Below are 16,133 nucleotides of genomic sequence, written 5' to 3'. Positions count from 1 at the left end.
GGAAAAGCCCAGACAGCACAGCCGGTGCCAGGATTGGAACCCGTGTCACCTCCCAGTCTCGGCGTGGAAAGCGATCATCCTAACCACTATGCCACGGGAGCTGGTCCATATAATTGTGAGGGCTGTCTCAGCGGGCTGTACACTTTGTGCAACCGTGGAGGACACTGTACACATTCTTGTGCACTCAAAGGGCCAGTATGAAATCTGCTCTCGACCGACTGGAAAACCGAAACTTTCACTTCGTAAAAGTGTTGCGCCTTTGGCGACCTGACAAGAGGGATGTTGCCTTGTCAGCGCTTATGACGTTTATCCGGAGCAGTGCACTTGAGACGGTCTACTAGGACCGTGTGCTTCATTGTGTACTACGCTAACCGCTGATGTGGTCTGTGTTTGTTTTATCTTGCTTCGTTATGGGTTTGTTGAGGAGATGTTAGCCAAGGTTAGCTGGCTTGCTACCTCCACGTAGGGCAGGCGAAGGTGGTGCTTTCTTTTCTATTTCTTATTTTTTTTCGTCGAATGATGAATTCAATCTCTCCCTATCATTTTAAATTTTTTCGCCAACACGACCGGCTCGATGCTGAACTGAACATAGCTTTCGTTAGCAGCTTCTTCTTTTTTTTTTTTTTTTTAAAGTTTGGGCGTTTCACATGTCACGCGGCGGCACGTGAAAACCACTTCGGTGCCAGGATTTCAAATAAGCTTCACTATTGGTCATGCCGCGGTAGCCCGTGGCGAATCACAGGGAGGCGATATATTTATTACGCGGTGTGAAATAACGAGAAGGTGAGCATCGAGGCCCCTTACGCTGTCTACGTGCCTAATGAACTGCAATTGCGACAGCGTTGGTCTGTTCGTTTAATGCGATAGCATTATTGGGCTACCCCCTCGGAAATCGCTGTTGTCTGCGCCGAAAACTTAGTTCGGACGATAGATGGCACCACGGGAACCGTGGGCGCAGAAGCGTTTATTGCTGGGTATTCAACGTAACTCTTCCCTTTCTCCCGTATACAGCTATCCGTTTGTAGGGCACCTTGAGGACCCGCTTGTGCTGCCTGCCGGCACCCCATATAGTTTCATATCATGCGCCTGCGCGACTGTGAGTACGAGGAGTGCCTAGTAAAGCATAGTACCACGCGCGTTTGCTAGGTGATGTTATCACGAGGCAGCTGCGGGCATTAGAATGCTACGTTATATTACATCTTGCAAGCGAGACTGCCAAGGCGGAAGAGCGAGCCCTTGCTTCGTCGTGGCGTGGGCCTGTCGACATGAACAGACGGTTGTTCTCGGACTTCCCATAATGTTGGCCGTTGTCTACGCGTTGCTGTAAATCCAGTTAGGCCTGTAGCCAACCCCACAGCTTTCATGTGAATGCTTCAGATCATTAAAAATAATGGCTCTCGAAATGCACGGCAAAACAATTTAGTGTGATTTATACATCATTCACTCGAGGTGCCTGCCACCGGCAACGGCACGACAATCGACCTTGAGTTTGAATGTGAACTTGACATTATGAAACGTACCGATTCTGTAAAGCATATCAGCACGTATTTGCTCGATTATACGGATTATACAACGTATTTCAGCACTCATGAGCCTTTTTTCTTTGAAATAGCGAGCCAGTTTTTAGCCTGGCTAACCTTTTCTTTTAATCTTTTCCCACTCCCCAGAACTTCAAATAGTCACCGAACTTCGCAAATGGTCTCCTGAATGCAACAGAACAGAATGCAAATATGTGCTCCTCGTGAATTTGATGGAATACGGCTATATAACTTGGCTAACTAAGCAATTTTCCACCCACACAAAGGAAGAAATAGTTTGCTGTTCTTTCTTGTGAAATTGTGCCTTATGTATGTCGTAAGATTTTGTATCACTCGACATATCACAGTTAACGGTTTAATACGTACAAGGTATTTTCGTTCATAGACACGAGTTATGTACCTGGGACTGTTAGAACAGAGCGTGAAATGCAGTCCCCACTCTGCGACATCAATTTAGTCCTATGCATTTACTCCCTAAAGGGACTAATTTTTGTAGCAATGCATTTACTCCCCAAGAGGACTAAAATTACATTTTTTTTTCTTAGAGTGTGGAATAGTCCCGTTAACACCTGAGACTCATTGAACGTATCACCCAGTGTTAACGGTGCACACAGAATGATACAAAACTTGTGCAATCTTTACTCAGCGCTGATTACGTGGACTGAAACATTTCAAGTGAAGAATGACAGAGGACTTGGAGCGATAGGCGCAGCCAAGAAAGTCACGATCTCGTGTAACAGTCAAAAGAGATCCCGTGAAAGTATGATACGGCGCACGTTCACTTGTCTACAAGGGTCGACGACTCCACTGCTAAAAATAATGTGGCGCATTTGTCGCCATATTTCCCGAACATGTCATCTTAGTGAACGATTTACGCCTTAAGCGTCTGAGCCAAGGCTCGAGAATAGAGATAGCACAGCAACTTCTTAGGAACCGGCAGTGTTGTACATAGCGGCGCTACTAGTAGCGCCGCTGCCGTATTCGCTACCTTTTTCAGTAGCGGAGTAGCGATATCCCTACATTTTAAATTAGTAGCGGGAAAAGTATTTCCGTTACAACTGTGAGTAGCGGCGGACTCTTTCTCCGCTACCGTTACCGCTACTTTTCATAGTATGGGAGACGAGGAACACGGAGCAAAAATGCGAGAACGACGAAGCAGAATCTTTTTCTTGTTATTCCTTATATAGTTACTTGTTAATCAGGCAGACTGATGTGACGATCTTCCTCAGTTTCACTAACTCGCATAATCTAAGCGCAGTAGAATATTTAGGAATATAATTCGTGTTTATTCTGCGAATTTTTTTGTTGTTGCAATTTTTGTGCAACTTTTTTAGCTCACATTTGCGAAACACGAACAGGTATGTATAACATTATTAACGTACAACATAATGTGGGCTACGATGCCAGTTTCCGTCATACAATCAGTTGCAAGACTAGTGTGAGCGTCTTGATATCACATTTGTTCCAATGTTTATATAAACAAATAAACATATATTTTCTCTCTCTCAAACCGTGTTTTGCAACTTTATTGTTCGTCGTGTCCTCGGGAACAGGAATACGAAAATATATCGAAGACGCAACGGGATGTCGCGATAGTCATCGCACTCCAAACATACCGCCGACTTTGCTTTAAAGGAGCACTGAGGTGACCCCAATTTTTTCTTTTTGTTTGTCAGTGCAGAGTGCTCTCCAACGAATAAAATGAGTTCCTGCGAAATAACGAGGAGCGTGGGTGACCTACAGAGCGAGCGCGAAGGCTCTGTTCCGCCCACCTTCGAAAAATTCTTCTCCTCGTGAAAAGAGCCCATCGCAGAACGAGAGGACGCCGTGACGTACGCCACTCCCCCACGTGACCAGTGACGTACAGCGGCACAGGTCAAGTATGTATAAACATCGCTTGAGCTGCGAAGAAAAAACAAAGAAACAAGGCACGGAGCCTCCAATACGTCACGCGAGAATCGTGTCGGCCGTCTGCGGCTGCTTTCTCCCACTGTCTTCCTGTTAATTTCATTGCACAGCTATAACGCACCGTAGAGCGAAGATATTTTGCATGGCGACTCCTGGTGGACAGCTTGAGAGATGAGGTAGGATTTCGAACGACGTTAAATGTCACCTCATTGCTCCTTTCAGATGTTTGTGCCACAGGTGAAGCATTTCTGGCAAGATAGAATTACCTTACCTTACGCAGATTGCCGAACGCGATCTAGTTAACTTCTGACATTAAATACGTTACACTGTAGGCATTTGAGCCAAACAAAATGAAGAAATAATAAAATCATTCGGGAGTCAATGTATACATATATATCTTTTTACCACATAGTAGCTAGTTATTGATGACTCGATGAGAGTTCGCTTATATTGGCAAGTGCACCAGTCGACCACAAGGAGAACTACTCAATCCGTCGGGAGTATAAGCTGACGGAAAAGTTTGAAGTTGGGATTCGCCGATATCTCGAACAAAACGCTATCATAAGCCTGTCAACAGTCAAATAGTATATCTTGGCTGTAAGTAACGACATGCTTCTCGCTGCATAAATACTGCACCGTCTTTAGACACATTCGGCAACGAGGTGTCTATACGATAATGTGTTGCCTAGAGAAATGTACGGTAGCAGAAAAGTAGCGGCATAGTATTTACGTTACTTGTAATTGGTAGCGTTAGCGGTATCGCGTTACTTTTTCAAATTTGTAACGACGCTAGCATTGCGCAACTTTTTGTGGAGTAGGGGTAGCGGTATTGCGTTAATCTGTTTTGGTAGCGGGTACAACACTGGGAACCGTTCTTTCAGAAAAAGACTCCGACGCATAATGCGCACTGCCTCCTTGGAATACTTTGTACAATGTATAGCGCGCTCATTATGCACCGTAAAATACGGTATATTATACACATATTAGAGAGTTTTAGCAAAGCGCGTCCTCCCGCACGGTAGATTACCGTCGGTGCGGCCATGCAACTGCGCATGCTCAAATGACGTCACCCTCACCGTATCTCTCCGGCCGTCGCCGGAGCTCCGCTCGCTAGCCGCCATTACCGGAGACATTTACGGTAGCAATCTTCAGCATGGCTGTGTCGTCTGCTACGGTGGCACCTGCTACAAAGCGATTTACAATCGCCGACGATCTACATCTGCTCCGCGAGGTGCTCGCGGAGAATCCCTATGAGTCTCCGGCGAAATGGGCTTCCATTACGCAAGTGGTAAACATTGTTTCCGGCAAAACCTTCACAACGAGAGGCATAAAAGAAAGGACAGAGCTCCTCCTCTTGCAATTCAGGATACCAATGCCGTTTCCAGAACAAAAATCCTTTCGATAGGTCGTCCACAAAAAATTTGGGACGGAAAACCATTATATTCTATATTTTGTTAATTGCGCATTTTAGAGACGCGTCTTACCCTTCGCCCCCTGCGAGCGCGTCTCCGCTTCACTCCGGTTTGCTAAAAGTGTTCGCGCTGGCGTTGTCCCGGATACGATCGGTTCGCATTCACCGTATTTGTTGCCGATCGGGAGCTGCAAAATCCGATTTGCTAAAACTCCCTATATACCTTCTATATCACCTACATAGGAGAATGTGGTAGTATAGTTCTATAATGCAACAACTGCTGTCCTGACAGCACCCAACGTATGAACGTCGCAACCTTCATCCACATGATCGACGATCATCCCTTGATGTGTCTTCTGTCTACCGCCCACTGCTCAAGCACCTTCAGTATGATGTCTACCTTAAAGGAGCAGTCTAGAGGCACACAAATTATGTTTCCGTTTTTGGTCAGTATGGAACGTTAGGCACCCCAAAACAGTTTTCCCACAGTTAGTACAACCGTAGCGAAATTAGGACGCCTGCAATAGCCCCTGGAACCTCACGTGCGCGGAACGCCCTCCTTCGCCTTCACGATAGACACGTGATGAATGCCGCCACGCGCGTCACTATGTGACGTGAGTGGTAGGGACGCTCCTCATTGGACCTGGGATAACATGATCGAGGTGACCAACACCAAGCAGGCCGGAGCGTCTGCTACCGCTTCGGAGACGATAGGCGTTCTCCGGCTGCGTGACGTCCGAAACGGAGGATTTGAAGGGCATCAACGACAATACCTTGAGTTTTTGGGACCCCTGACACCACGGGAAGCACGAGTGGTGCAGCACGAATCTAACTGTGTGATGTACAGCGATTCCCCAGTGCTTCCCGACAGCGTGCGGCCTGGCTGATCGCTTTCACCGCACAGTTGGTTTAATGGCTAACAGGTGGCGCTACAACAGCGCCGTCATTGCTTGCTTGCTTTCTGCTACTGTGGCTTTTATGAGCAGCGAGTGCGTCCTGTGCCTTTTCCTGGTGTGGTGCTCGTACTACTGTGCTGTCGCACCAGGAAGGTCTTCAGCGAAGCCATCGGGACGTGCCAATTGGTAGGGACGTGCGTGGACGTGTGTACCTGCAGTAGTTGCATCGCCATGCCGACCAAGGGGGAATATCTGCTGCTGTTCCATCTTTGGCGTACGACAGAAACGCTCGGCGGTGATTGATAATCGGATTTTACTCTTGTGATCGCAATCTTGTTCTGTCGGGCTGCATATATGCTTTCTTTTTCAGAAAACGTGATATAAATAATGTAATGAATAGCAGGCAACAAGAAACAGCTCTCAATGTTCGTAGCAGACGGTTTTTTCTACCAGCGAATGAGGGGGCTCTCTACCACAAACGTCATACTAGAATGGGCGTGGTCTGCAGTTGGGGCGCTCCGACCCGTCGCCGCGGCAGAGATTTTGCAAATTAATTGCGCCGCGGTGAAACAACTTTGGACAGAAATATTTTGTAGGAATGCTTTTCACATACTGCTTTACAAAATGACAGCCGTTTTTGGCTATGTTGGATACCACTTTAATGCTCCTTTAATGCGATTACCTCGGGCAAAAGAATGAAGCCCATATCCGCATAGTTTCAGGGGATCAGGAGCGGGTTCTCGCTTTCGAACGATCTCTACAGTACGCATGTATGATCTCATTGAACACTATTGGACGATGTAGAGCATTTCATGCAACGCGTGTATCTACAAATCTAGGTGTGGCGTTTGTGACACTGAAGCTATCCGAGTACAGCCTGCCCCTGCACCATACTCAGAATGCCAATGAAAAAATGACTGCGGTGGCTGTGCTGGGGCTCACAGCCGTTGTGGTTGGACGTAGAACTACAGACAGGTTGTTAGTGATGGTTGAAGTCATTTTGACTCATTTTGTAAATGCAGCACCCAACGTGGTGGCCGATGATCTTGGTTATGTAATGTCCAGTTAGCACGAGCTGCCTCCTTTTGCTCTGTCTACAACGTCTGGACGTTCCCCAGTAGTTAGTGGCACCTCATCTGCTCTTTCCTGTAGGGTACGTTTTCTTTGATTTTGATTGTGTTTTCGTCTCATATATATGCCGGCATTGTCACAAAAGTCACACTTGAGCTCACTATTTCCCTGCAACATTCAAATGTGCTAAACTGCTTTTTCTGTGGTATGAGGTTAGAGCTCATAATTTGCTTTACTGTGATACACGGTACATGCACGCGGTAATTGTTGGGCGACATTCGTGCCCTTACATACACCCCTCCCCTGATAGCGCGTGCATTATCACGTGAAACTTTCATCGAGCATTTAACACCTCACTCATTGCGATATCTTGAATAGTTTCCAAGTGACGAGCGTATTACTTCCAATTTCGTTACGCAGCCTCGGCGGTCATGACATCCCATGGAGGAAGTGATATCCGATACGCACCGCAAGGATAGACGTACTCGTACCACTGCGTTAAAAGGCAAGTGTGATCCGCTGAAACTGTTTTGCACCGCGCCGAACAGGAGGATAAGCTGACATTATGTTATATGCAGGGATTTTGGCTCAGGTTCATCACTACACTTTGAATATTTGACAAAACTACATTGGCTTACACAGACTGTCTCGATAAACCAAAGGGCCGCATTTCAATGCATGTTAAGTCGGCTCTAACGTGGCATCTAGAAGTACACGCATGGGCGTGAGCGCAAATTTTATGTTATCTCGAGATATAGTGTTGTTGCTTTAGTTTAGCTCAAGTTGAAAAAGAAAAAAAAGTGAATATCATCCAACAAGAAACTCTCAAGGAACCTAGCTCATGTGTTCTGAAAACTGTCAATGGCGTTTCCACCTGCCTGCTCAGCCATGAACCGAGAATTGACACATACCTTAATATTATTGCTTCGCATTTGCGCGATCGTCACGTTTCTCCATGTGGCGATTACTGCAAAGACAGGCTTAAATTCGGCAGCTCCGATCATGCCTTCCCGGAAGTCGTCAAAGATCCTTCGTTGCAACCAGCCCTCGGGGTCACGATCCGTAGATGTACCCATTTGGACGATACGGAAGTACACACCAGACTCTGAAAGCAAGGCCACAACAAGTTTTCATTCAACAAAATTCATGTTGGGGTCACAAGAGTCGCACTACAGAACGTGAAATTGTCAGGCACAGTTCAATCTCCTTTACGTTGTCTTTGAATGTTGTGACGTGGTTCCCTCTCGCCTGGTATCAGCAACAGTATCAACTGTTTCGCACATAATTACAGTGTGGATGGACCTTGAGACACCCTGGTACAGGTAGGGCATAAAAGGGTAAAGGAAAGGGTATGGGGTGGACACAACCCTGGATGGGGAACTAAGTTGTTGTTGTTGTTGTTGTTCGTTTTATTTCAGAATTAACTAGTACAATGGGAAGAGAGGCCTGTAGCAAATCTAGAAAAAGGGCCTCCAAAAAGAAAGTTATACATACTAACACACAAAGCTAGGTGGTGGTAACAATGAAAAAAAAAAAATGCTTGACAGAGATTCAGGTGCGAAATACACAAAGATAAATGCATACAAATACAGGTATACTTATGAACATCAATGAAGCACTTACAAAATGAACAAAGTGATTTAATAATAATTGGGGGTTTACGTCGCGAGACAACTGCGATCATGAGCGACGCAATGAACAAAGTGAGTAGTTATATTGATAGCAATGATGAAATAAGTGTAAATTAGGATGTCAGCCTACAATAGCGCCGGGATGCGTTACCTGTGAGGTAAGATGGTCCTTTAGAGTCCAACGGAATTGATGAAAAGTGCGTGATGTTTTTATATGAAAGGGTAATATATTCCAAACGGTTAAGACGGCTCGGTTAACGGTTAAAACGGCTCTCGCTAAAGAGCTATCTCACCGCTAAAGACGTCAATGCAGACAACAGCAGTAAGCTATTAGCCACGCATTTCCTGATAAAAGCAGTTTTATGGAACATATAAAACGGAAGCGTTGAACCGGTTCGGTTTTTGGCGTGGCCGAACCGGAACTGAACCGGAACGAAATCAAAACAACGCGAACCCGAACCCGAACCGAACCCGTATTTTTTGCGGTTCGACACCCTGCTTTAAACAGTGTCATACAGTGTTTTCTATCGACGGTCATTATAACATCCCATGACTATTTTCATGATATGTGCAATGAATCGATTTTATGAGACTACCGCTGCTTCAAACTGTCATACAACGTTTTATGACTACCGGTGGTCATTATGACACTCCATGACTATTTTCATGATATGTGCCATGAGCCGATTTTTTGGGACTACTGCTGCTTCAAACAGTGTCACAGTGTATTGTGACTACCGACAATCATTATACGCTTTGTAAGTGGGTTTCTGCGCACAAGAGGAGGGGGAGAGAGTGGAGTGACGCGCGCGTTGATGCGGCGTGCTCCTATTCGTGGAGAAGCCCATTGCACCACGTGCGAGCAGCGAAAAAGGTAAACAAGCTGGATCGGTCGCTTTCACGCTGTGAGTTTCTCGTGTTTTACGTCGTTTTTGAGCGACGAAATGGTAAATAAGTATTGTGGAGTACGTGTTGTGATAAATACGTGTTTTGGACGCTTGGATGGAGTATCTGTCTTCCGTGTTCCAAAAGACAAACGGGAACGTCGGCGGTGGGAGAAGGCAATCAACCGTCGCCACTGGCAAGCTACACATACCAGAGTTGTTTGTAGTCATTACTTTGACTCCGCAGTACCGAGGCACCATCTTCAGGACTTTTAAAAGTAACGCGTTACTTCCTATATATTTGGAGTCACATTTCGGCGCTGGACTTCTATCCTGTCTGATAGGGTCTGGATAGTTTACCCGCATACAATTCAGGACCTCACATCGCCTCCTGCGTGCCCCCAAACCACCCAAGGCACTGTACGCTACCCCTTCCCAAGAGGGACGAGGATGTCCCGAATATCTCAGTCACTGAAGCATTATGTACATGACGCATTGCGGCGACAATAGGGAATCTTTCGCTTGACCTCCGGGTGACGCACAGAGTAGTATCTTCAAAGTAACTTGGAAAAAGCGTAGAAGTAAAGAAAAGGTATTCAAGTTCGATTACTAAATTCGTCTTTTTTTTAAATATACTTAAATACACTACTCATGTTACTGTACAAGTCTAGTGGTATGCTACTTTTCGGGCGGCGTATCTACTGTTCCCTTACGTTAGTCTTTGACACGTCCTTGATGGCAGCATAGAGCAATGTAGCGTGCTATATGACTAAATTTCCCATTTCCGTTGGGGCATTCACACTAACCACACTGGATCCGTCCATTGGTTGACAGCGTAACCCTCATGCTGTATGAACGATCTCTGAATGAAGCACGCTATTCGAACTAATACAGACGTCCAGGAATTCAAACTTAAGCACTTTCCTACGTTCAACTTTTTTTACGTTTGTTCAAACAACCAAGATCGTCACGAAAAAAAAAAAAAGACACTTCTGATGTCGATATCAGAGCCGTATTCGCTGTTCCACCGCTCCGCTTCGGCTGGACGCTGCTTTGTTTACCCTTTTGGAGCGAGCACATGTCTTCTCCAGCCAATCAAAGGCGTAATTGAAACGTCACTCTTGCGTCATGCGCAGTGGCCCTGCGCGCTTACAGAGCGTATAACCAGTCCTCCTCAGGTACCCGCGGACGCGGCTGTAGAGTATGTACCACTGCGCCCATACACCATGTTGCAAGCCCATTGGCCTAGACTATGCGCGCGCTCCGATTGGTCGAGAACGTTTTGAAATCGCATTTTGTAGCGCGCATGTGCGCACAGCGCTTCGACCGTTTCAGCATAGTTTCGAAATAGCATGGCCGGCATGTCGTCCTCCTGTGCTCGGTGGTGTCAATCGACAGAACAGTTTGCAGAAATATGTTCGAGGTTTATTCGTTCGTCCTTGTGAGTCTACGCGTGTTGTGCTGTTTCTGGACACAACTGTTATCCCACGAACAATTTGTCAACTGCGGTACCGGAATGCTTCATGAGTTGGAGCGTGAAGAACAAGTTCGAGCGCCGTTGGACTTCGAGGACTGTCAACAAAGACAGGATTACGTGCCACACAAGCGCTTTTCGCTTCGCTATAATGGATGCACCGCAGGCAACGAAAGAAGATGCTCATCATGAAATGATACGCACTCATGAGACTGGCTCGGTATTAGGAGTTGAACGGTGTGTTCATTCTGCTTCATGTTCGAACTTTGTCCCAGTGTGTCAGCAACGCAGTGGGCTTTGTACGCACAGTGCACCCATGTATCAGATCTTTGAATTAGTGCTTTGTATCAAATAAATCTGTATTTTACCCCAAAATCGCTTTAGTTATTTTGAATACCGAGTAACGGCGGCAGGCCTGAAATCCAGTAGAAGTCGATGGTAGCCAGGACCGACCGAAAAGCCAACCAGACATGGAGGCTCCTGATGGGCCGACTGGTTGTGCATAATATCCACCACGTCGCAATTTCATTGGTCGTGTGCCCAGTGTTGTGTGAATTATCTCAAACTATGGGCTCTATGGGGAGCTGTTGGAGCCTGGTATAACATTCCATGACTATTTTCAATATGTGCCATACATCGATGTTATGGGACTACCGCTGTTTCAAACAGTGTGAGACACTGTTTTGTGACTATCGACGGTCATTATGACATTCCATGACTATTCTCATGATATGTGCCATGAATCGATTTTATGGAGTGTAGCACGATTCCCCCGTCCCAATTCCGCCGTCTCATTTCCCCCACGCCGTCTCCCCCGTGTGTCAACTCCCCCTGTGCCAATTCCCCCGTGACACTTTTCGCGCAGTATGCGTTTCAAAGGGAACAAAGACTTTGCTAGCCGTCGACTGTGACGCATTTAGGGTTTGAGCCGTCGGTATCTAATCAAGTGATCTCGTCAATGGTCAGCTATACGGGCCTTTTTTGGCGATACCAAGGGGATGAAACTCGCGAGTCCCTTTGCGGACTAAAGTGAGGCGCTGCGAGCTTTTCGCGTCATCAAACGTCATGAAACATCAAAATTTTTACGTCGAAGCGCGAGTTCTCTGCCGTCACCAGCCCATTGGCTCCTGCGGCCGCTCCCCCGGTATGCGAGCGCTCATTGGTCGGTTTGAAATTATAAACTTTCCGTGGCGCGCGTAAGCGGGTGTCGACGGTGCCGGAGCAGCTCGCCGTAAAGTTTCGATATATGGTGGGTGCAGCAGTGACGCAAGCAAAGCATCTTTGCCGGTACCGCTTTGGATGGTTTTTAGTGTCTATGGATACCGACTCTGAAAAACTCGGAGCCTCTTGGATACTTCTGCAAGTCGATTCACTGATAGATAAGTGGAAGGCAGGTCTGCTTCGCTTGCTTGGTGCGACAACGATTCAAGAAGGACCAATACTGTGTTTTCCCGCTACCCACTCGATGACAGGTAAGTCAGTTCCTATTCCATTCTGCCGCTTAGCATAGCATAGCACCACACCTGTGGCATATACGCAGCATTTCGGCCGGTAGAATTTTTGGTTTTCACGTTTCTGATCCCTGTTCTGGTCTTTATTGCTCAGGTATCAACTAGGTACTGCTCAACTCATACATGCTTCAGAAAAGCATCTGCATGGATACAGTAGAATGGATAAGCCATACAAGATGACTAATTACCTAAAATTCATTAATGAACTCTTCAATTAGGGTATTTCGGACAAAAGCGGGAGACCGGAATGAGAGACCATCCTAGTTGAAAAGCATTGCACGTTTCGTGTCCCCCACTCCTTCCTGCTGTCCTCTCTACATGTGTCCACATCCGCACGCCGCTCATAGCCACAGTTGCTTCGCGGCGCTAACACGGTCGAATGCGGCGTCGCAGAGAACTAGTCTGCTTTCAGTTCCACATGTTCGATGTCGTCTGCAACGTCGCGCTCGACCGCTTCGCCATCCGACGGAAAGGAGCTGAACCACAGTTTGTGTTTCAGCTCCTTTCCGTCAGATGGCGAAGCGGTCGAGCGCGACGTTGCAGACGACATCGAACATGTAGAACTGAAAGCAGACTAGTTCTCTGCGACGCCGCATTCGACCGTGTCGCTATCTGAGGAAAGTAGCTGGAACACAGGTATAGCCGATTAGGCAGCAACGGTTTTTTTTTAATTTTCACGATTTATCCGCAGAGTAACAGACTAGGTGGCATTATAGACATAAAATTTGGGGGCATAATACGTCCTCTAACGTCTACTTTAGCTTTCCAACACTGTTCTTATTTGTTTTATCTTCGTTACAAATCCCGAAGTTTATCTTGGCGAACCCTGTATTTTACGATTTTAATATGCCGCGAGTTCATGCCATCTAGACAAGGAGCAGTATCAGGCAGATCAGATATTATTTTAAGATCCTATTCTGATGAAGTAGGACGCAGGGAGAATGAATGGCAACACGTGTTAATATGTGCGAGAATCGTTCCCGCAGTTGAGTGAGATGCGAGGAAGTTTTAACAAAATGTGTACTAAAAGCATTGGCTATTTCATTTCTGTTTTTGTAAACACTGTTGGCCGAAAACATTTCAGAGGGCAGAGTTTTATGGTTGTTCCTGCCGAAGAAATTATTTATGAGTTTCCAGTTTATTTAGGGTTGTTTCCATTTTTCTCTGCTTCACTGAAGCTCGTTTTGCGGATCTAAGAAGATTGGTCAGATAATTTGAGTACTTTCGAACGATAACATTCTCGCAGGTCAATGTTGTCCTTCCATCTGTCCACGTCTGTACGGTGCTCATAGCCACGGTTGCTTCGCAGCGCTAACGCGGAATAAAAAAGATCAGTGTTGTGAGGCGACCTCTTAATCTTCTTAAAATGTTTTTTCTGTGCATTGAGTTAAGGAGACCTGGGGTGATCCAAGGGTTCAAAGTGCCTTGCAACAATGGGAACCGTGGCGGCTGTGTGTCTGTTTTTAATTAACGAGTATCGAACAGGCGGTGTTACTTTGCAAACCGCAATTTGGGCACAGTTCGGGATGATGGTGATATACGGAAATCACTTCCACATGTTTGTGTCCACCTTTGGGGAAGTACGTTACTGACTTTTAGTGGCTGTGTTTTATTTATTTACAAATTAACGTTCGGGGAAAGGGTTTGTAAGCAGACCGTTGGTCAATGTAAGTGTGGGATGTGTCCCAACCTTTTTGTCGTTAAGACCCCTGGGCTGCTCTGCTGCCCTGACTGCTCTGGGACACACACACATTGACCTTTCTGTACTACTTGGCCCTGTGCGACACTCCCGTCAGTGGTGCGTCACTCGAGCTTTGTTCGACTTCCTCCAGACGACAGACCTCATGAACAAATTATGAGTTGACCTTTCATGTCATCTACACTTAACCCCACCCTCGTCATCTTCTATATGGTTTTGCTTCATCATATTTTTGTTTTAGGAATAGCAAGCCAACCTTAGGTCAGGCTGACCTTTCCGAAATAACGTATATACCCCCCGGGGCACGAGAGGAAAAGCAATGGTCAGGACTTTTGGCCTTGGCTTAGGCCTTGGTTGCGCCGGGCCAGTTTATCTCCATGTTCAATAGCTGGCGCTGGATGGGAACGACAGGACGACAGGAGCAGGGTAAGTGGGGACACCGCGCGAACTCGGCGGCACCACTCCAAGACCGGTTTTGGCCCTTTATGCTACCCACGCGGGTTTCTTTTGGCGCGCGCCGAGGGTTGTTCGCTGGGGCGCAGCTAGGATACGAGGCGAATGTGAAAACAGGCCCATTCTTGCTGGAGGTGGAAACCTGTGGTCCACCAGTCTTCATGTAAGTAAATGTAGATAGTCATTTGCTACGACGTCGTGTTTGAGTGTCCTCCTCGCAAGGTGCCCGGCGCAGAGCGGATCCGGCGAACTTAAAAGGGCACTAAAATGCAAAACCAACTTGTTCTCAAATGAAAGTCAGTGTTTCAATTAGTATAATACACGCAAAATGAGTTCACACAGCGCTACCGTTTAGAAGAAAAATGCAATGAAAACAGAGCCGTCTTTGGCGGCAACGAATGGATCCTCAGGAAGCAAAGGTTGGCGGCATCCAATCAGATAGCAGGGGAAGCGCGCGCATGCCTATCGTGCGCTTCTGGATGTGTAACGGGTCCTGTCGTAGCGTTGTGTACATGCGTGGCATGATGCGCATTGCTGCATTTTTCAATACCAATTTACTGAATTGTAGCCCACAACAGTAATCCCAATTGTTCTAGTTACAACAATTATCTTCACGTCCTTCGGATAGTGACACCAGCGTGCTTCGTAAGTCGCGCTATGTTTCTCGCTGGAACTGCTCCATGGCGTAGCAGGCTCGTTCACGCGCAGCATGCACTAAAAGCACCCGTTGTATACCCAATCCACGAGCTGAGGCGATGTTCACTGCATAGTGCCGAGGCAAGAAAGAGTCCGGTATAATTTTGATTGTAGCTTCGTAACGGAATCAAAGGTTTGAATTACGAGGACAAGGGCGAAATCAACACAGCGTGTAACGTAGTTTCAAGTGAACTTGTGATGGCATTCTAGTGCCCCTTTAACCACACCGGGTGCATCTCTAGTAACCACAATCAGGGATATTCCCGGGATTTTCATCTCGTGGGGTGTTTTTGTCCCGTAGGCAGGCTTTTTGAGATTTGACAAATCCCACAATGGCTCACCGATGAGGGCCTTTCCTAGTTTCGGTCAAAATGAAATTTCCAAGTATTCTCTATGCGTTTTTCTTCGTGACAGGCGTCTGACACGAAAAAGAAAAGTTCGTTTTGCACGTGCGTGCCTCCAACTTTACTAAAATAGCCGTAACTAATTAAGGTGATGACCAGAAAAAATGTGATGACGTTGTTTGCTGATACCGGCATAACACGTGCGTAATCTAGCGGTTTAATTGTCATCCACTCACCCGGAATGCCGGACACCATGGCCTGGTAGCTAAGCCAAGGCGCTATGAGTGCTGGATCTTTCTCACGAATCGTATCTTCGGGACGAAGAGGAAACTTGATTTTGAATTTGAAGCTGGATGGAGATCCACCAAAATGAAGGTAGCCATTGAGGTGAACCTGCGTGTAAAAGTATAGACGGTTAATCCTGAACAAAATAATCTCCAAACAATAAACTCCCAGCTTTGTAGAAGGTTAACTCCCAAAAGTGTACTTATTGAAGTAGCAAACGTACATTTCTGTAGTGCACTAGGCGACTGAGATCATTACGTTACTGTCTGGTAGATGTGACTCTAACCACTAATCTTTTTCGAGAGATTTGAAAGTAAATGTGTCCCAACACT

At 46.5% G+C, this 16,133-nt stretch overlaps 1 protein-coding gene across 3 annotated transcripts in view; it reads right to left on the bottom strand.

Moving 5' to 3' along the window:
- The window catches only part of LOC135394410 (protein mesh-like), a 159,434-nt gene that overhangs the window by 109,661 nt on the left and 33,640 nt on the right, over positions 1-16,133 (bottom strand). For all 3 annotated transcript variants that reach the window (XM_064625139.1, XM_064625141.1, XM_064625140.1), the window contains 2 exons: positions 15,753-15,909; positions 7,736-7,929 (listed from right to left, as the gene is read on the bottom strand). In XM_064625139.1, coding sequence (XP_064481209.1) covers positions 7,736-7,929; positions 15,753-15,909 — 351 coding nt within the window. The remainder of the gene's footprint in view (positions 1-7,735; positions 7,930-15,752; positions 15,910-16,133) is intronic.

Source organism: Ornithodoros turicata, chromosome 5 (assembly GCF_037126465.1).
Source record: "Ornithodoros turicata isolate Travis chromosome 5, ASM3712646v1, whole genome shotgun sequence".
Classification (NCBI taxonomy): domain Eukaryota; kingdom Metazoa; phylum Arthropoda; class Arachnida; order Ixodida; family Argasidae; genus Ornithodoros; species Ornithodoros turicata.
The sequence above is the reverse complement of the archived record's forward strand: the minus strand, read 5'-3'. Positions and strand labels throughout refer to the sequence as shown.